The following is a 22865-nucleotide window of genomic DNA, read 5'->3' on the forward strand; positions in this document are numbered from 1 at the left end:
GGCAAAGAATTACTACCTGTGAGTTGCAGGTAGATGTGTTAGGGAATTTAGATTGTAAATATATACTCTGTCAAGAATTTATAAATGCATTCTTCCATCAGTTACATAACTGTATTTTCACAGCATACTATGGAGAAGCACACAATATACTGTGCTGACAGAAATGGCCAGCATGCAGCTGATCATTTATAATTAAAAACCAAAAATTATAAATGCACATACCAGAGAGACATGGATATGCAACAGAAAATCCAGTGTAGGGCCACCAAGATGATGGTGAGACTGGTGCACCTTCCTGTGAAGAGAGGCTGAGAGAGCTAGGACTGTTCAGCCTGGAGAAGAAAGGCTCAGGAGGATCTCAGCAGTGTCTGAAAGGGAGCGTACAGAGTCAGGTTCTTGTCAGTAGTGCCTCTTGGCACTGGACGCAAACTGGAGCACAACAGGAAGCACTTCTGTGCTGTGTGGGTGCACTGGCACAGGCTGCCCAGAGGCTGTGAGATCTTCTCCTTGGAGATCTTCAGAAGCTGCCTAAATATAGGCCTGGGTGCCGTGCTCTGGTGTCACCACTGGAGCAAGGTTGGGATCAGGTGACTTCCAGAAGCCCTTTCAAACCTCAGCTGTGCCGTGATTCACTCGACTGGAGGGCAAGAGAGAGCATAGGGGTGAGCAGATCAGGATGACTGCTCCCTCTTCCCATACCTGTGAGTAGCTGGACAGGTCTCTGTTCTCCACTTTCCTACTTTTTTTCTATTTATGGCTTTGACAGTGACAGTGAGACAGCTAACCAACAATTTGCAAAGAGAGATGTGCAATCAAAGCATTCATTCTATGTAATTCAACATCCTCTAACAAGGGGTTACAGGGATACTATATTTCTTTTTCTTCATGAAATGTGTTTCCTAGGAGATGACCACTTTAAATGTCTCTGGGTTGACGTAGGAGATGACTGTGATGTATAAACCTGATGCCTTATAAGTATGATGAAAGTGCCCCTGTAGTTGTTGATCCTACTGATGAAGAGCATGCTTATGCTGCTACGCCACTATGTCAGCTCAGGGCCCAAGTGATGTTCCAAGACTGAAAAGAAAAATGCAAACCTTTTTAAATGCTTTGAAAGTTAATACATGCTGGTGCCAAAATAATATGTGGGATGGCTGAGGGAAAAGTAGTTTGACATAACTTTACTCATAAACTAAAAGAACATTGCATTTGGAGGAATTAATGCACTTACAATTAGCTTGTAATTATCATTTTTATTAGTAATTATGTATATGCACCATCTCTTAGTTTAGAGAAAGAACCATTCTTATACAATATCTTCAGTATAACTCAAATCTCTGTGATCCACAGTAGCACGGAAACAAAAAAATGTTTTCTTAAATGCTAAAATTAACCTTGTTTGTAGTTGAGGAACACTTATTCTTTTATAGAAGAAAAACAGCAGGGTAAATTTAATGAAGTTTTCCTTCATGCTTCAGATATAGTCAGTTCAGCAGTTTCATCTATCCTTTAAAAAAATAAAAATGACTGAAGTAAAAGCTAGATACTAACAATCAATATTTATTTGTTTGTTTGTGTATTCTGAGAAGGTATTTATAAAGAAGGCATTATTAAAAAAAAGTTTATTCTGCTTCTGAAGCAAGAACAATACATTGAAATGGGAATGTTCTGGCTGGTAGAAACAGCTCTCTGCTGTCACATAAACAGACAGATTAGCAAATGAAATAGAAGGATTCTAATGATGTTACTGTTCTCATCTTTTAGAATGTATTCTGCCTATCAGGAAAACTGTCTGAAAACTGCAGTTTGCCATCCTGGCTTCAATAAATGCATTGATATGTACACACAAAGATGTTTAAACACTGAAAGGAAATTGACTCTATAAATAAAAGAAAATAAAAAAAAACCCCAACAAATAAAAGCAACCAAACCACAAAACTTACCAAGTAAGAGTGAAATTCCAGTAGTTTAGAGACTGATTACATTTTTAATAATCTACAGTCCCTTCTCCACAGTCCTTTCTGTCCTTATTTTGAATAATATAATGTTAATGGGAATAAACAATAACTTAAAATTATTTGCTGATAGTATCTTGAACTAATCCATCCTTAGAAATTATAAAGCTTTGAATATATCACTGAAAGATTTACTTGGTTGAGTTTGTATATAAAAGTAGGTCTGGGAGTCTAGGTTATTCTGAAGCATGACAAAGTGCAAAACATTTAGAATAAGAAGTGATGAACATCAAACAGAAAGAGGAGCAGATCTATGAAGGGTACTGAAAATGAGGTATTACTTTACTTCCCTAATGTGTTGTCATCTAAGTCTCCGAGGGTATTTTAAGTTGAATGTTTTATGCTGTTTCCCTGTTGTGTTACGATGTGACTTCTGCTGGTTTAGTTTTGGCCACATAAGGCAAGACTTCATTTTCATGCTTCTCCTCCTGCTAAATGGCCCCATTTGTCTGTGTATATCTACTCTATTTTGTTGCTGTTGCAGGAGTGCAAACACAGCAATGAATGCTACATCATAAGCAATTTCTGTTCATAATTTGAGTGTTAGATGTCCCATATGAACAGAGATGTTTCCTAGAGAAATGCATTACTAAAGGCTCCATGTTTCCATTCCTTGTGTTTGAGTACCTGCACGCATTGCTATTTAATGGATAAAGGGGGAGGTACTTGAATTTAGATAAGGCAGTATATAAATGCTTCTCACATGAGAGCACTTAGAGGTGCTGTCCCTTTGGAACAATTCACAAAATAGTTATAACATATTTGGTCACGTTTGGCACAGATTTTGTTTGCCTTTAGTTAGGAACAAGAGAAGAGCAAAGAGCAAATTTGAACAAAGCCTCAGGTCTGTCTTTCCTGAAGATCAGCACCTTTGTCATGATGTGTTACTCCGAAGCTGCAGCTTACTTTTCAGATGGAAACAGCCCTTTCTTTGACCAGCATGTATCATTTATCATTTTATTGGTAGCAGCTAAGGACGCTCTAAAAATAGATGTGTGAAATGATGGACAGTTCATGATTTGTTGGCATGGAATCAAGACGTGACAGCAGGGACCGCGCGAGCCAATTGCATCCTCACTGCCCAGGTTACCATGGAAGCTTTAACTCTTTACATTCCCTTTGTCTCTCTTGGTCACATAACTTATGCAGTACACTTTAATTGTTATGGATGAAATGTACTTTATGGTGTAAAATCCACCTGCCCACGTTAACTGAAGCTGTCAGACATGATTTAGGTAGGTATGTATATTCCATAAAATCTAATAGGAGAATGCAGGTACCTCTGCTAAGGACTTCAAGACAAACAAACAAACAAACAAACACCCAGTATATATGCAGACTTGAAATGTAAATAAGTGCTGAATTTTAATATTTTTGCATACAATGAGAATTTAAGGGAAAGGTCCTCTAAGTGTGAAGAAAAAGGAAAGAAAAACTAAAGAAAATAATAAGGAGAAGTGAAATCTCTTATTCAGATTTCCTCAGCTGGTTCCTATTTCTCTTAGAGAACTCCATTTCTCACCTACCCTTCAGTTCAGGTATCCTTTTATTTCTGAAATTTTTCCACTTCTGTCATTTCAGTATGATTTTCTCCCTCAGCTACATGCAATATTTAATCTGAATACCTTCTCGCTTAATGTGACCACCTCCTAGCTTCTTCCACAAACCACTCCTTACTTTCTTCCACACCTCAACACTGTTTTCTTCTTTGGAGATAGCAGGGGATGAGGATGTTGGGAAATAATGGCTTCTACAGATCCCATGCACTTTCCTGCTCGTTAATACTGAGAGTGGATACATTAACAGGAACTTATTCCTTTGTATGGTCCCATTTTCTCAACCAAGTAGCAGAGAAGCCTGGTAAGGACTGTAGGCTCACAGCTCTCAGTAATGCTTTCTGCTTTCAATTTTTTTTTTTTTTTTAATTATTCCATAAGCCTCAGACTGCAGTCAAAAACAGCACATAAATAAATGAGAGTACTCAAAGTCTCTCATTTCTGGAGCAAATAGTACTTCTTTTCTCAGTGCCCAAGTCCCAAAGGAATTTTCCTTTCCTCATGACGTCTGTTGGCCAAAACCTAAATAGCAGAGGTGAAACTTTCAGTCACATTCCCTTAGACCTCTCTGATAGGACACAGAAGAATTTATCATGATCTGTCAGTCTGCAATGGAGTAACTTCTGCCATACTTCAGTCTCTTTCTCCCTAACTCAGAATCCTTAGAGATTTTCAAAGAAATGCCTGTGGAGGTGGCAGGGAAGTAAATCCACATAATTTTTCAGTAGTTTCAGAAACATCTGAAAACTTTTCAGTTTTCAGTCTCAGAAACATCTACTCTACTTTAATTTAGACCTGCAGGAAATACACTTTCTAATTGAATGTTGTACACCTGGTTATTACTGCTTGTCTTGCTAAACTATGCCATAATTTTAATTGGTGTATAACTACCAGATAAAGCTGGAATGGTCCTATTTTTCTCTGAGTGGAATGTATTGTTATACGATCTGTTTCTTCCATGGCACAAGAGAAATGTCTTTGCCTGAAAAGAGTTTCACAACTCTGGGACTTCTTTGGAGCTCTTAGTCTTGTAGAAAGCCATTAATTATCTGGGAATTTTAGCGAGGGTGAGGAAAAGAAGGATACAGCAATTTGTTCTGACCTTCTATACACGTAGTAGCCCATTTAACTGTTGCTCCAATCATACTAACCTCTGGATAAACAATGGCCATACATGTTCAGGTCAGCTTTTGGACAGCAAGTTTTCACTGTGATTATCACATGGCAGTTCAGTGTCTTGTCATGGAAATTACTGCATCTGTGTAGATGAGTGGCAGCACAGACATGGCTGGCAGAACATTTCCTAGCTCACTGGTCTCATTGTCTGTATGTGTAACAATGGGTCACTTTTAGGATATGGCAAAATGCTTTTTTTTTTAGTTGATTATGTAAACGTTAGGGATGTGCATTATGTTTTTGCTATAAAGCGTTTCAACAGCTAGAACAATTCAAATCAAAACTCACCATACCAGTAGATTGCATGCATGCATTTAAAAGCTTATCAGCTTTTTTTTAATTTCTAAATGCTCTTAATCTTCCTTTTTTCACATTCAATATCAGTAGAGAGCTACAAACTTAAAAGATTTGGATATGGCAGTTCCTAAGAGGTTGTGTTATTAAATTGCCTGTTTATATTTCCCAGAATATAAAAAACTGAAGTATGTCAACTCCAGTTCTTTATTTAGCCCCATTAATGCAGTATAAAATGAGGAAAGAGGTGGGTAATAACAGTCAGATAGTGGATTCAGCTCCTTCAAGTTTTTCCTTGGGAAGCTTGGATCAGGATTTGAAATCACATTAGGAAGAAGTTGGAATTAAGGAAATGCTAAGCAGTGCATTCCTGATTATTTATGGCTGCAGAAGTCTTTACGTTGTATAGCATCTTGTGCCATTTTACTCAGAACATTACTTTTAATGTCCAATGTAGAACTGGGAACTTAAGAACCTGTTATTTTTTTCTGTCCTCTATTTGACGTGAAGGAGTTCAAGTGAGTAAACAGATATCACTTTCAGAGTGAAAAGAATTAATGGAAGAATTAAAAAGAAAAGTTAAATTATTAATTAAGATTGTGCTAGAGGATATAGCAGGTAGAAATAAATGCACAATCATCAATCTATGTAGTCAATTTTTCATATGTTTGATTTTAGGAAGTTTGTGAGCTTTAGCAGTTTATTAAGCCATAAACGATTCAGACTCCTTATGAATACACTTTTAAGATGATAAATTTCATAGAGTTTTGGAGTCTCTTTAATCTTAACTCCATAGTTATTATTTAAAGAGTCACCGTTTGCCTTTTCCAAATTGCATTTCTGCACAGCAAGAACTGTACTCTACCTTCCCTTTTTCAACCTTTCACAGTAGACTAATACACTCAAAGCAATTACAGACATTACAGCAAGAAAATTAGAGTGTTGTCATAGATACTTTAAGGATGTCTTGTAGTGTAGCAGACAGACCGAATACTCAGATTTTGGGATGGGTATGAAGGTATCAAGGTCTGTGTTGCTTACAGTATTGAAGTAAGTATATATAGAGATATAAATGAGCCACTTTCTAGAATATGCTGAGAATGGATTAGTGAAGTGAATACATATAAAAAATTGAATTTTTTGTTACAGAGAATCCAACTCAGGAAAGTGTTATTTGCCAGTATTCCTCTTGAGATGAAACAATATCTGTTAAAAAATTAAAAAATAAAAAACTCAACACATTAGTAATGAAATCTGTTATTTCTCACTGTGTTAATATTGCTGCTATCCTGATCATATGAAATGAGATTAACTGTGTTCACAGGACTTCAATAAGGATGCAGTAACATGTACAAATAATGTCTTACCCTAAATGTAAGATACAAAGAAGTATGATTGGAGAGCTGTGACTCATTTCTCTTAAAAAGATGAGGTACATGTCTATTCATGTACCTTTATTTTTAAAAATGTAAAGGCACTATAAGGCACTCCAACACTGTGTTAAAGCAAGCAGCGAGCTTGAATTCTGTTTGTGATGTGTTCTGTTTGTTTGACATTTTTGTCCCATTAAAATAGCCCAGTGTAAACAAGGCATTGTCTTTCAGTCAGTCAAAGGTTTTTTTGCTTTTGTTTTTTAATTCTGGTAATTTCAGATAAGACACTTTCATATAGTCCATGACCCACAGCCGTGATAGTCAGCAGTTCTGCCCATAGGAGTAGAGGACACGGATCCATTCTCTGCATGAGTTAATAACTACGAGTAGTAGCTGTAGCACAACTGAGTAGTCCCCCTTAAAGCCCCACCATTGCAGGGATGCTCCACAGAAAAAAGTTTAATATGACCATATGCGTCCCAAAAGCAGAACCCACATGCCACAAAGCCAGATAGTTCTGAAGATAAAAAGCACAGAACAGCATTTGTTACCATCACCTTCCAAAGAGTTCTCCCTCAATTTCAAAAAGAGAGGAGCCTTGCTCTGTAGGTTTCTGCTTCCCTGATTGCCATCTTTTGTGTCCAGCTCTGGGTTCCCCAGCTCAAAAAATATAGGGATCTCCTAGAAGGAGTCCAGTGTATGGCCATAAAGATGATAAAGGGTCTGGAGATTCTCCTGTGTGAGGAAAGGCTGAGTAACATGGGTCTGCTCAGCCTGGGGAAAAAAAGACTGAGGGAGGATCTTATTGATTTATATCTATTGTTTATAGATATCTAAAGGGAGGTAGGAGGCAAATTGATGAGGCCAGGCTCTTCTCATCTGTGTAGCGATAGGACAAGGAGCAATGGCCTAAAGCTTGAACATAGGAGGTTCCATGTAAACACGCAGAAAAATTTTTTAATAGTGAGGCTTATGGTGAAGGGAAGCCCAGAGGTTTCCCATTGAGGTTGTGGAGTCTGCTTCTCTGGAGATATTCAAGGCCCATCTGAATGCCTACCTGTGTGACCTAGTGTAGGGTACCTGCTTTAGCAGGGAGGTTGACTAGATGATCGATAGAGGTCCGTTCCAACTCCTGCAGTCCTGTGATTCTATGATCTTTCTTATTCTATGCCCCACATGGGGCACGCTACTCTGTACTGCAGTGCTAACAAAAACATTTATCATTTCAAACTCCTAAATTTTGTACCTTTGTTGTACTTCTGAAAATGACCATATATTATAAATAGATATTTTGTATTTGTAATTATGTCCAGTACCTTTGAACCCTGCAATTTATCAAAACAGTCTTCTTGCTTGCAGGTTGTGTCACACAGTGCATAAGATTTTAATTTGTTTTTGTTTGTTTTGTTTGGCACTTTCCACTGTGAAATGAAGGAGAGACATTATCTCACACATACTATTCCCCTGACATCTATGAAATCTCTTGTTGTGCTTTCTCAGCACCCAAAATGGGATTGAGTTTATACACCAGAGGCAACAGTGCTTCTAGATGATTCTTAGTCTGCTTATTTGGGGCATCATTTTCCCTGACTAACATGACAAGTTCCAACCTCAGCAAGAGCATTTTATTTCCAGAAAACAAATGCTGTCTTTTTGGATGCTGTAACAGATGCTATTTTTCTTTCCTGTATTTCTTTGAATTCTGCTTTTCTATGACCCGTGCTTCATCTGTACTTAATTTTCATTTAATTTATCCTGAACCTTGTAATAAAACTCTCTGGTGTTCAGTAAATTACATGAAATTGAAATCCAGCCACATCAACTGTTAACATGCCGTGAGATAGTTATTTAAAGCCCATCTCTGCCCAGAGAGCAACATGTTCAGGAGCAAAATAATTTATATGTTGAGAATTTGGCAGCAGCTCCCTCAACACAAAGCAGTTTCTCTGCTGCTGGAATACTGGATAGTATGGTGCTGAAAAGATTTCATCAGGTCAGAAATATTTATTTCTGATAAAAATTTCCTTGTTTAGGTCCTGGCTTAGCTGCATATAACAGATTAAGTGGTCTGTCTACCCAGAAGTGCTGTGTCAATACTAAATTGATTTCGTACAGCAGATACTATACTAGATTTGTTGAGTGAATAATGTATATGTGGTATGTAATTGTTCTTGCAAGTCAGGAACTCCATGATGACCCTTAACTTTATCTTTCAGCTAATACAGAGCTCAAATTGCAAACTCTCTGTGTACAGACATTCTCTGTGTTTTGTATTTCTGGTAGGACTTTCTTTTCCAGTGCAATGGGCAAAAAGTAAATGCATTTGTATGTGCTTTTTTTTTTTTTTTTTTTTTTTCAGTGCACATGGTCACAGTAGATACTCGTAAGAGTCAGGGACATATACTGACCTCTGCTGAGCACCATACACCTAGCATAATTTTGCTGATCTCAGCCTGAGGATTCAAATGAGCCTGTGGAAACAGTGGTACTCAGAAGTTTCCAAGTGAAATAGAAAGTATGTTCCCATCAGACTTCTCAATTCAATTATGTTTCACTTAAAAAGAAAGCCTGGGTAACTTCCTTCAATTTACAGTCTTTCTATTTAGATTACAATATAGCTGGAATGGTTTTCTGAATGCATACAACAACACAGTCAATGCCTAGGGAAGCTTTTGGCCTAAAAGCAGAAAAATAGAGGAAAAAATACAACTTAAAATTAGTCAGTTTTAATATGAATTATGTTTTCCACAGTATGTGAAATAATTTAGAATTTGTTCTGAATTGCTCTAAAATTTCTACATCAATGTGTATGGAAAAATGTGTTTTCCAAATTTTTTTTCTCCATTTTTGAAAAACTGTTGTTAAGAAAAAACTCAGACATTTCAGACGTTCAATTTTCTTATTAAAAAAAATCTCCCAGAGGATCACTTTTTCCTAATATCTAGGCTTAGGTTCAGGAATAGGTTGCCCAGAAATGTGGTTGATACTCCATCTCTGGAGACTTTCAAGGTAATGCTGGATCAAGCCCCGGGCAACCTGATCTAGCTGTACATGTCCCTGTTCATTTTGTTGCAGGAGGGTTGCACTGGATGACCTTTAAAGGTCTCTTCCAGCTCTAAAGATTCTATGTTACTATGATCATAACTAAGAAATTTATACGAGATGTCTATGAAAGGACTTACAGATGTTATATTATTGCTTCAAATATTATTTTTGTTCTAGAGAGAAATCTGCTTGTCTGATTTATAGAGCTGCATGATTAAATGAGAAGAAATGAGCTCATACATCATACAATGAGTAGCAGGAGAGAATGGGGAATTTAGGGGAACTACTAGGATGGAAACTTTGCTGGAGGGTGAAAAAGTGCTGGAGTACCTTGAAGGGGCTCTAATTTTTTTTAAATGTCTTTCAGGAGTCATGTGAGTATAATGCAAGAGACTGGATGAGGTGGATTCGGGAAATCATTTGAAGTTGCAGATCTTTAAAATTCTGAGTCTGCAGAATTACCTATAAAATATCTTTATTAAGTAGCTGTTTTTTGCAAGCTTTAGTTTAAGTCTTCTTTCTGGTAGGAATGTTTTTGATTTGTTAATAGTTATCTTGTATAGGTGGTGTTTTACAAGGATTCATTCACTTCCAGTGATCCTATTTGAAACCTGAAATGTAAAGTCTGTGCATGTATAACTCTCAGCAGAGGTATGTGCATCATTTCTGATGATCACTAAACTATTGCTCTGGTTTCAGTTAATTTTTACGCTGACACTTCTACTGCTTTTGCAACACTATGAAGTAGTGAATTGGGAATAGGAAAGATTTCAAAGCTTCATGAACAGAACCAGTTTCAATGATGTAAGTCATCAGAATGAGGAATGACTCCCTCTAAATTGTGCAGTTTTTCAAAATGTCTTCTGAATTTATTCTGTATCTCTGAAAATTGTGCCCATGTGTGAGGAAAAAAAACCCCAGTGCAGTCTGCTAACTTGCCCTGTGTGCAGCACTTTTTTGATGACAGGAATATCCCAGCTCTCACACATACTTAGTACCAGGTAGTAATACACCATGTTTGCTTCTCTTCCAATCCATTTGATATTTATTTTATTTTTTCTTATTTTTCATGTGAAGCTATGAAATATCTAATATTGATGACATTTCAGAGCTGCTACTAAGCAACTGCTAAACTCACTAATTAGTGGATCAGCTTTATTCCGATGTCACTAATGTAATATTTTCAGAGCTGGCACATAAATATTTGACTTAGGATCATATCATCATAGTCCCAAAGTCCACAGACTTTTATAACATCAATTTACAAATTACCAGTTATAGGCACTCTAACCAAGCTGTAAAACATTCTAGATATTCCCTGAATATTATATCAAATCATTTTTTTGGTATTCCTTCCTGCATTTATTAAAGCAAAGCAGTTCAATATTTTTACAGAGATATATTATTTACTGAGAATTGCAGGTGTGTTTCTGTAATCAGTAACTGCCAAGAGGATACTTTGTCTTAATGTACTAGTATGTCTGATCCATCCATTCTTTGGCACTTTGATGGTGAGATTCCAGAAGGATGAGACTGTTAATGTATCTTAATTAGTCTGAGATCAGTATAATTTGGCACACAACTACACGGTCAAAATGTTGCTCAGCTGCAACAGGAGCAGATTTGAGCTTGCAATTTGAAAACAAACCCTGTCCAGTTTAGAGAGTGCAGGTGTGAAGCCATAGAAATCTGGCCAGTGATTTTTTGGCAGCGAACAGTTGTAAGTGAGAAAGTTAAATGATAACAGAACAGCAATTTCTGATCTGAGCCCTGAATGTGGGAGTGATAAGATCATGCCTTTCACAGGAAGTAATGGAAGGAAAGCTTTATCACTATTAACTGAGTTGTTTGTTAGTAGAATTGTTCAAATGTTGAAAGCATTAGCCCAATTTGTACATAAAGTGGGCTAGCTACCTGTAAGATCTAGACTGATACTACAAAAGTGTAAAGTAAAAAAGCAAAAGTCTCAAAGCCAAAGTATTCAATGCATCATCAGAGATGTATTTGGTTGCAGAAAGGTTTATAGGTAATCTGGATAATTTTACAGAAAAAAACTGATTCTGAGTTATGCAGTGTATTCAAAAGAATAATCTGCAGTAACAGTTTAGAACAGAACCTGAAAAAGCAAAGGCAAACTTTCACCTTTTACTTTAATGTACATATTTTAAATGGTTAGCACCTAAGACAAAGGAGGACAAAGGAGAACAATGTGAACAGCATCCAAAACCAGAGGCTGCAGACTGACTGATGCCGTTTGTGATTGACAGTGTGAACAGGAGATACAGTAAAGCCATAAAACAACCTGAGAAGATGAAAAATTATACTGATGTGAAAAATGCTGCAACCAATGAAATATTTCTTCAGAAATAAAATCACAGTAAAGACAGCAAGCTTGGAAATAGCCAAGCCCACAGGCCATGACAGGCAGATAACAAAACCACAGGTGTCGCAAAGTCACTGCTTTACAGCTTGTGGGGTTTCTAAAGTATAATCATGGGAAAATTCCTAAGACTGCTTCTGTTTCTGGGAGGTGAAAGATAAGCACAAACCATTGCTATGGTTGCCTATTCGTCTAGTTTATCCACAATAATAAAGAATTTGCATGGATACTGCTGTCATTTTCATGATGGAAGAGAATATGGGGATTGAACAGTAATCAAACAACTGATCAGATATTCAGAGAAAGCAATTAGAAGCACAAATAAACAAATACTGAACAGTAGCAAAGGTTTTCAGGCATTACATTTGTTTTTTATTTCGACAAGTGAGGTACATTAAATGTCATATTTCATATTGTTTTACATTTCTGAACTCCCTGGAATATTTTGAACTCTCTTTATCATATATTCACAGTGAATAAAAAACCAAAGCAAATATCTGGCCTCTCTTAGAACTTCTTGTAAGTTATTAAAATGAAAGAGCAACACTCCTTAGACACGGTCTAAAAATATATGTAAACAAGTCTCAGTTTCTTGTGTATTTTGTGTGTATACACTGTGTATCCACATACAAGAGCTTACTACTTACTACTTACTAATACTTACTACTATTTACTGCTTACTACTGAATACATGACCAGTTTGTGTTTCTTCAGCACATGAAAAATGCTGCAATCCTTGATTCTTTAGAAAGCCAGCCCACACATCAATGAGTTTCTCTAGTAAGATGATAGCATCACTCAAAACTCCTTCATGTGAAAGTAGGAGCTTTGCTTAGGCAAACGGATTTGTATGATCTTATGTGGTAAAGGTCTGGAGGAACAAAGGAAAAAAAAGGTGTTGACAAGATGTGAAGAAATTTATTGGGCTCCTTCACAGTGCTCCAAGTAGGTTAATTGGGCAGACGTGGAAACAATGTCAGCTTACTTATTTTCTTTATGAATGTTGGTTAGCTTTTTATAACCAGAAAATAAGACATTCAAATTGTCACTTTTTTTTGCTGTTATTTGCCTTAATAATAACTTCTGGGAAAAGTAGGAACTCACCATTTGAACTAGGAGTACACTCTAACAGGTCACTGGTGCTTAAGTCAGACTGTAAGATTCAGTAGATGTTCCTGTGTCTCTGGCATCTTGGTTCTGCTTTGTTTTGTGTTGTTGTTGTTTGTTTTTATTTTATTTTATTTTATTATTTTAGGAAAAAGTTTGGAAGGTGCTGCCTTGTTGCAGCCTCTCAAGTTGTTTTCTGTAAGTGTATGAGTTAGGCTTTCCTGTGACTTTTTACTGTTGATTGGCATAAAAGTCCTTTGTTGTCTGCAGCAAGCTACTAATGAACCAACAAGGGATTAGGAGGAAAAGTCTGGCGAACATCCACATGCTATATCAGCTGAACTGAAGGAACCCTTCTGTCAGTCTTTCATTTTGAGACTGTAAAGAAGTTTTCTAAACATATTTATGATAAAGTTCACTTATCACAGTGTTCACAGCTAAAGCCCACAGGAAGCTTGATAGATTTCCAGTAACATGCAGAAAAATAATATAGCAAAAAAAAAGAGTATATTTCTAATTCTTAGCAATACATTTTCTCTCTTTGTTATCTGCATGAAAATTTTAGTATATCGTAACAATATTTCTACCTTCCACCCAGGTTATGGATTTAAAAATGTAGGCATCCATATGCTGTATACCATTGGAACTATACATCTGCCTCTCGTGCTAGAAATTATAGAAGGTGATTAAATAGATAGACTTACAGCTGTTTTTTTTTTTTTTTTTAATTGTAGTCTCCAAGTATAGTTTCTTAACGGATTATAATTTTATACAAGAGTTTGAATAGCTGTACCTGGCATAGTTGTGTTTTTAGGAAGACCTAGTATGATCTCAGTAAGTTTTGTTAGCAAGACTACCTTATTACCAGGATATTTCTTTAGTTTATGGTGCGTGGTTTTACAAACACAATACCTGAATGTAGTGTGTGAATGCTTTTCGAGTATAATGTGAGACTCTCTATTTTGCAGAGCTAAATGGTTCCAAAGAAAATGTGAGTAGGTAATAGTTTCTGTGGTTTTGTATTTTCTCTGCTGATCATTCTAAAAATTAATTCTAGGATCATTGCACCCTATGAATGAATGAAAAAAAAAAAAAAGATATCCCAGAGTTATATTGAGAAAGCTGTTCTGGAAGACAAAAAATGGTGATCTACAAGGAGGTCCAGATATGCTAAGAAAATGTTCTTGTGCAATTTGTGCAGTTTTCATTTCAATCTGCCATTCCTATGGGACCAAACATTTAAGAATAAAGTAGGACCTTGGAAGTGGCAGAGAGAGAAGAACAAACAAGCACAGTTAAGAATAGGATGCTTTGTGATGGTCACATCACTCTGCCTTGCGAGGTTTTGGCAGGACGTTGTGGTCTTCCATTACTCTAGTTTAAGGAAGAATTTGATGGAGAACAGATGTAATGGTATTTCAGAATATTAAAAGGCTGTATTAGAGCCAGTAACATTTCTTATGAATAAAGCTTAATTTATGGTTAAGTAAGGTGCTGTTGATTGAAGTAGTTAAAAGCTCAGTATTTTCTGAAATTCAGAAGTATGGTACTAGTGTGGTAAGACTGGCGTTGAAGGTGATGGCAAATACTGTATATATTTTGAAGTGGATCCACTAGCTGAATGCAAAGGGGCAGCTGAGATAGTTGGCGTGACAAGCCAGAGTGATAGTATTTGTAGCAACAGCTAAGGCAGGTTTCCTACAGTAGGTTACAAAGAAAGCATCTGATTCTTAGAGCTATTGCACTGCTGACATTATATATATCCCTTTGATTGGAGAACATAAGGGGAGAAATAAATAAGAAACACCCAGGTTGAGGGTCTACAGGACTGACATAGCTAGAAAAAAAAAAATCAGTGAAATTACCTGTCTCACAAACTCAGACACTTAACACTTTGGTGAATTAACACAGTCTCTTGATCGATACTGGTTGTAATGGAAGGGTGGGTCATACTCTGCAAGGAGCCCTAAAGAAGCACGGTGAAAAAAAGCTGCTGGGCACCTGGTAGCACCTCTGGCATCTCACAGTTGCGAAGCATTGGACATGAATGTATTGAGGCTGTCTGTCACTTAGAGAAAATTAAAGCAAATATAAAAACATCATCCCTTGATACACTGACTGTCTCAAAATTTGAAATAAAAGAATTGCTGCTTCATTACTGATGATGCACAGGAGATTTACAAATGACTCTGGAAGTTCTTTTTGAAAAGATTTCCTCCATAGTTTTGAAAATGATTTCTATATTCTCTCAAGAAAAATTCTTGCTAATAAATAAGTAGCACAAACAGATCGTGAGAGCAGTTGAGCTTCATCTGTGAAATTCGAACAGTGAAACATTTTTCAGCTTCATTTTCCAGAAAGAACTTGAAAATACTGTTGTCTGACATTTTTATGACATTGAACTTTTTCATGGCTTTTACTTTTTAATGAGGTTTAAGAATTTACAATAGAGATGGAGTTATTTGAATGACATTTTTCCACGTTATGAAAAAAATTCTGTCTTCTAATGACATGTAATTCATGGCCACAGTAAGTATGATGTCTGCATCAGCTTCCAGAAATGCACACTAACAGATTCAGGAAGTCAAATTTTCAAGGGATGGACTAGAAATGTAATTCAATTTTAAGGACTAATAAACACTGAAAGAGTATTCAAAAGACTGTTTAGACTTAGTAACATCTTGTCAGTTTGTATGCAGCTTCTGACTTTCTACAGCAAATCAAAACTTCTGAGCAGTGGTGTTAGGATAGTATCCAGAACTTCAGGTATACTTTTGAACTAGGACTAGAACACAACTGGTTGGTAAGGATGTCTTATGTCAATGAATTTTTGAAAAGCCTATTTATGAATATTGCAGTATATCTTCTATTTAGTCACTTCTGTAAAAACACGAGCTGTATGTGTTGCTATTTAAATGCAAAGCAGAGTGGGAAGAGACAAAACTTCTGCTTCATGACTACGTCTTGCCCCCTGTCCAAGACTGGAGACTCTTTGGGTGAGATATATAATCCATGCCAACCCACAAAATGATTGCTGCCTGCTAATGTGGGACTAAAATTCTTGTTCTGGGCATCAGGGCATCACAATGCATACCATTATTCTGTCTTGTGAAGGCAAACCATACTGCCCAGAGGAAAGCTGCAAGGTGTGGGCCATTACAAGATTTAATGTTTATAATAGCTGAATACATCACTGCCTTTTTCTTTTTCGTTTTGTGTGGGGTTTTTGTTTGTTTGTTTGTTTTTGTTGGATTCATTCAGTATTTACCAAGGAGGTTACATTCAAAAGATTCAAACTAATCACTTTGCTGGCTTTCTTCAATGATTTGATGAACTAATATATATACTTGTTTTATATATATATGTTCTTTACATTCATGTTTTGTTTTATTCTCTTTTTCTTATGCTAGTAATACATTCCAGGGAGTGAAAAAAGTAAACAAATGAGTTACAGGGACAAAAGACTAGCAGCAGACATAATAACTTATTTGTGTCAATTATGATCCATCAAGATTTTCTGGTCCATTTCTTTATTTAGGAAGAATTTTACCCATTTTAAAAATAAATATGTATGATTTTTGAATAGCTACTCTTGTAGATACACGTGTTCAAAGTTTACTAAAAATAAGTTATAAGTACTCGTTCAAAACTGTTCTTATTAAAGATAGGAAAAAATATTCTTTTTTCTTCGTGATAAGTTGCAGGACATTGCTTTTAAAATGGTCCTGTGGATTTAGATCATTATTGGTATCTTCGTCATATGCACGCTTAAAACTACTATTTAGATTTTTCTCAGTCAAAACCAAGAAACTCTAGCTTCTGGTAGAAATTCTGTTTTCAGTTTTCCATATTGCATTGGACTTCCACTGGTGCTTTGAGCTTTCTGGACTGGACTCCCATTTGAGTTTTCTCTTGCTTTGCACAATTTCTTCATCTGACTCTACCAGTGGAAGAGACCATTAGCATCTCCTGCTATCTGCTGTACTACCAGTGATAGCCTTCCCCAAAATCTGTTAGCATAATAGTTTGTAAATACATCCAGGTTTGCTTTAGGCAAAGTCATGAAGGTTAGCTCAGTTCATTTATCTGAACTTAATAAGAAAATCCCAGTGATTTTAAGCAATGCAGGGCAGGCTCCCATAAACTGTTTCATTAGTTGGTAAGGAATGACAGAGGATAGTAATCATCCTCACTTGGAACCATGACAAAAAATGGACAGTAGCTTAATGACAACACAGTGAATGTGAGTGCACAAGAAGAGGAAATGTAAGGAGGAAAGATAAGCATTCCTGGGAACTCTCTGTAGACCCACTCATCAATTTTCAATCCAAATTGATTGGGCCTTTTTTTTAACGTTAAGATTTCATTTTATATACAATATTAAGAAATAGCAATATGATTCATGGTACCTAAAATCTTAGTCATAATAATGTAAAAAAAATTCACTGTACTGTAATGTAAAGCTGCATCACAAGATAAGAAGTGATCATTTAGATATGTCTCTAGCTTGAAATATGACCAGTGATTTCAATTTCATATATTTACTCTCATGACAAAGTTAAGATTGTATATTAAATGTGTTTTTGAATAGGAGACAGCAAGAGAAATACCTTTTGTAAGGTTTCAAAAGATTTTGCTAAAAAGCAATGAGCTAATAAAGAATCTTTATTTGTGTATTATATTATCTCTATATATGTCAAAAAGAGAAAATAAAATATAGAGGAGAGTCTCATGGCTAGTTCACAGCACATGAGAAAGACAATCACAGAATCACAGAATAGTTGAGGCTGGCAGGGACCTCTGGGCCCATGTGGTCCCATCCCTGCTCCAGCAGGGACACCAGAGCAGGAGCTACAGTCATTAATGCTGTTGATGATGCAGCTTAGCAGATTTTCAGCTTGTTTGAAAGAAAGATTAAATGAGCAGGAGGCTTATGTAATAAATAAATGTAAATAAATGACAGGAGCACCTCTCCTGTGAAGGAAGACAGGCTGAGGGAGCTGGGTTTGTTCAGCCTGGAGAAAAGAAGGCTGCAGGGTGACCTCATTGCAGCCTTTCAGTACCTAAAGGGAGCCTACAAACAGGAGGGGAATCAACTGTTTGAAAGGGTTGATAACTGCAGGACAAGGGGAATTGGTTTTAAGTTGAGGGAGGGGAGATTTAGGTTGGATGCCAGGGGGAAATTCTTTACAGAGAGAGTGGTGAGGTGCTGGAACAGGCTGCCCTGAGAGGCTGTGGATGCCCTGTCCCTGGAGGTGTTCAAGGCCAGGTTCGATGGGGCCCTGGGCAGCCTGGTCTAGTATTAAATTGGGAGGTTCATGGCCCTGCATGTGGCAGGGGGGTTGGAGCTTGATTATCCTTGAGGTCCCTTCCAACCCTGGCCATTCTGTGATTCCATGATTCTGTGATTAAGCAGAGCCAGCAACATCTATTTCAATATGGTTAGGATGGAGCATTTAAACCCTAGGGTTTCTAACAGAAAAAGTATTAAACAGTTTCAGGGAGTTCAATCTTGAGGAAAAAAAAAGCATGTGATAGTGACATGCAGACATTGATCTGGATGGGTTTGCCTATTCACAGTACAAAATTTTTTGTTGTTTGTTTGTTTTTTTATTTATTATTCTATTTTATTATTCATTATATCACTCCTTTTATTCTCGCTTCTATTCACTGTTTTCAATAATGGTAACCCAGATCATAATGCTAGTGTACCTGGGGGATTTAGAAGCTGCTGCCAGTTCTTACGTGACACAAAGATGTTTTCTGAACATAATCCAAAGAAAGAAATGGACAATAATGGATTCCAGCCATGTGAGGGACAATATCCTACCAAAGAGGATTAAATTTATTGCAGTTGTTCCTTGCTTATTTTTGTTGTAATAGAGTTGCTGTTTTTGTAATGCAAATTACTCCTCAGATGCTGAATTACTAAGGATTTAAACAGTGTTGCCTTAGCCATGCTTGGCACTTAGTGCTGCATGAGGCAGATCTGCAGAGCTCTGCAGGAGGGCAGCAGGTGGGAGATACCTGGTAGTCCTCTGCCTGTATTTGTGCTGATTCTCTGGGAAAACACTCCATTTAGCACATACTACTGAAGTGAGAGACCATAACAAATAACGCGTCTATTTTCCCTCTTCCCCTCAATCTGTTCTTTCAAATGTTTGTTTTCCAAGGTCAGCCTAATCACTAAATGGCGCTTAATAAGGCAGGAAAATTAAAGAAGTTGTTGTTTGCCGTTGTTAATTATGAGAAGCGTTGTAAATGAGAAGCGATTCGTAACGCACTGTGCTGGACAGCATCTCGTGCGTTGCCGGCCACATGCTGCACCTCTCCTCTTTTTCCGTTCCCTAGGAGAAACTCGCAGAAAGTTGGCACGTCGCACCACGGCACACTCGGGGGGCCGTGCCCCGTCCCCGCGTCCCCCCCGGCTCCTTCCCTCTTTTTGCTTCCAGCTCTTTTCTGTCCCTCTCTGTCCAATGCGAGGCCCGGTCCCCGCGTCTCCTAGGCGACGTGCTACCCACACCGACGCTGCCAGCAGCCGCGCGGCCACGCCGGCGGCTCGCCGGCCCCAGGTGGTTCTTTGCCTTGTTCTTCCCTGCTCGGGGGCCCTTGGGGCGGCCGGGCCCTCCGCTCCCCTCCGCTCAGCCCGGGAGCGGGGCTGCGCCCGGCGGGCCGCGGCCAGGATGTCCGCCCCGCTCCCCCCTGCCCCCGCGTAGAGCGATGGCTTCGCCGGGAAAGCCGGGCGGGAGAGCACTTTCCTCAGTGGCTGTGCTCAGACCATGACCTAACTCACCATGAACTTGGAAGGGCTTGAAATGATAGCAGTTTTGATCGTGATTGTGCTTTTTGTGAAAGTGTTGGAACAGTTTGGGCTGATTGAAGCAGGTTTAGAAGGTAAGGGAGCGCTTCTTGGTGGCTTGTCGTTTTTCTGTTCTAGTTCTGCTCTCGTGGGTACCTGTGAGTGGGGCGTGCAGTGCTGCCTGGGGCACCCCCAGCCCCACGGGCACACTGGGGCCGCACTGTCCATGTTACAGCTGTGGGGATTTTCTCTTGCAGGAAAAATAACCTGACATCCTGCGCATTGCTAAGGTGTCCAGCAGGGATAAATGCAGTCAAATCAGTGTCTGGTTCCTGCTGTAACTCTGCAATTTTAAATCACTAGGTGTCAAAGGATGTTTCAGAATGCTAGCAGTATTGCCTTAAATTTTTCTTGTAATCTATTCATGCAAGCATCTGGACTGGGATTGTTGTAAATTCAGGACAGCTATTTTGTAGTGTTCAAAACCTGTTGCATTTTGAATCTACTGTTAAAATGTGATAATGGTTTTGAGGAGGAAGGACTGTGATGCTCAGATTCAGAATAAGCAACTTTAACATTCACTCAGGGCAACTGGGTGCAAGTTTTATTGCTTGATGCTTTATCTCAGATCACCTCCTCCCTTCTTAGAAGTATAGTTTGTGTATAAAGCAGTAAGAAAAAAAAAAGCTTACATTATTTTTAGTGCACTTTATATGATTGCAGCCAAGTTGATAATGTACATTCATTACATCCCAGTGTTTTATCAGGTTCCAGACTGAAATGTTCTGTCTCAAATATTGAAAAAAATACATATTCTCAAATATTCCTGTAAGCTAGGATTTAAGTATGATGTATGTACTTGTGCCTGTAAAAAGGGGAGCTCTGCTGACTGAGAGATTACAGTTTCTTGTGTTAAGGAGTGAGAATACAAGCAAAACTTGCTCCAATGAAATGATCTAAAGTAATGCTGTTCAAATTATGCTTTTGAAAAGTGCAGTCTTTTCTTCAAGTGACTCTTAGTAAGGAAGTCTATGTAAATGTTTCTCTATATTGCTGTGTAATTAAAACTACCAAGTTTTAATTACAGAATCTGGAAACCCTGAAGGTACTCACAAAAATGTGTTTTCAAGTGCATTTTTATAGAGAACGAGTGTATCTACTGGAGTGCATTATTTTGAGTTGAAATGACAACAGATTCCTTTTTAATGTATTAACTTAACCTCTTATTTTGTTCCACTGTAAGTAGAAATGTCAATCAACCTGAGAAGTGATGTGATAAGAGTTATCTACAGCATTAAAGGTGGCAGAGATTCCACTGCAAAATAGGCAGTATTTTCTGTCTAGGTAGGCTGGCAGGTCTCACTGTGTTCTTGAGTCTGATTGTCACACGTGGTTTAGTTCCTTAGTAATATTTAGCACTTGATTATTGTCTATACTTGTTTTTACGTCTGGGGAAGTAGTAATGGGAAGCCAATTAGGAACATAGTGAAGCTGCCTGTTAATGATTGCAAGATTTCTTTTTGTAAGAAGGAGGTTGATCATGCAGCTGCCTATTTTGTCTGCCTCGGTAGTCAGAAGCCTGTCTGTCTGAATGTGCATGCAATCTTTAAGTTTCTTCTTCCAGAGTGCAGTACTCCTTTCCAGCACCCCAGCTAAATGTAATCGCAGGAAGATGTGCATGTCTCATTTCTCTGTGATGTACAAATGCTGTAAATGAGAAAAATGGCATGCTACATGAAAATGAAGCAATGGATGTAAAGCAATAGATATAAACAATAATGTAGTAACGTGGGCTTTAGATAAATAGCACAGACTTAGGAATTCATTTGCTTGTAGTTCAGGAACAGTGCAGGTTTATTCCCAAAGTATTTCTTAAACTCAGGAATTATAGACTTGTTCACAACAGAAAATAGTAGATTTATAGCTTTTTACTGGGCACTTGAACAAAATTTTAATTTGATAAGTATCAGGACTGTTCAATTCTACCCATACAATAGTGGAAGATAAATGTGTCATAAAACTGTACTCGCTACAGATGCTTCTAAGTAAAATGTTAGGGAAAAGGGAATTTTATAAGTGTACTCATGGTAACCTGCATGCTTTCTGGGAAGTTAGTGACGAAGTTAGCAGCAGCTTCATGAAAACACTTATTAAAAGAACATCTGTTTTTGTCTGATTTGGGATAACTTCTCCCCATCCCCTCTAAAAGGTCCCACTTAAATCTTTTTGCATGTTTTACACAAATGAGTTGTTTTAGATACTTGTGGCATGTGAAACACATCCTACAGCTATCTGTAAACCATCCATAGATTCAGTAATAGCAATAATCTGTGCTGTAGTACACGCAAAGCAGGATGCTAAACCCTCTGAAGTTTACTGTAGCTTTGGTAGAGATCTGAGCATCAGAGTAGGTCCCTACCCCTAAATCCCTACCAAAAGCTTAAAGCTAACCCTTTTTCTTTCCCAAACTGGATTATCATGTTTCTGAACGTCATGAACCACATCCATATCTAATTTGAAAAATTCAAGTGCAATTTACGTAAATCAATAGCAAAATCTTTTTTCTCATTGTAGTCTTTTAATAACTGTCATGAGTAATACTCTGCTTTTTCATAATTTTAATACAAACTATATCTATAATGATAGTATAGAAAAACATTATTTCTGAAAATGTTTTCTGAATGAAATACAACAAAGTATGTGCTTACATTTATTTCCTGATGCACTGCACTCACTTAATAACAGCATGCTTCTGCAGTTTTGCCATTGCCTTCAACTGCTGGTTCTATGTTATTATTAAAGTATTTTCAATACTTTTAATATTGTATGACAGCTGCTTCAGTGATAAGTAGCAGAATAGATTTATACACTTCTGTAGGTTGTGGGTTGCAGAGACTTTATCTGTAGATGATGATGCATTGCACTCACATAGGTAAGTGTGCTTTCTGTGGTTTTGCTCAGTTCCCTTTAACTGCCGAATGGTTTTACTGTTATTATAAAGCTGCTTTCAAAAATATGTTTTTAATATTGTATGACAGCTCCTAAATTGATAAATAGTAGAATAGATGCATTCACACTCATGAGCTGTGCAGTCTTTGTCTCTAGGTTAAATATTTAACA

At 37.5% G+C, this 22865-nt stretch overlaps 1 protein-coding gene across 6 annotated transcripts in view; it reads left to right on the forward strand.

Moving 5' to 3' along the window:
- The window catches only part of KCNIP4 (potassium voltage-gated channel interacting protein 4), a gene marked incomplete at both ends in the record, with an annotated part of 382566 nt that overhangs the window by 182879 nt on the left and 176822 nt on the right, over positions 1-22865 (forward strand). For 2 of the 6 annotated variants that reach the window (XM_079534459.1, XM_079534463.1), the window contains one exon: positions 19741-19840. The exons of the other annotated variants lie outside the window; for them this stretch is intronic. In XM_079534459.1, the coding sequence (XP_079390585.1) occupies positions 19741-19840 (100 nt within the window). Of the gene's footprint in view, positions 1-19740; positions 19841-22865 lie in introns of those variants that run through there. 6 annotated transcript variants of the gene reach the window in all.

The sequence above is a fragment of the Tetrao urogallus genome (assembly GCF_951394365.1).
Source record: "Tetrao urogallus genome assembly, chromosome: 4".
NCBI lineage: Eukaryota > Metazoa > Chordata > Aves > Galliformes > Phasianidae > Tetrao > Tetrao urogallus.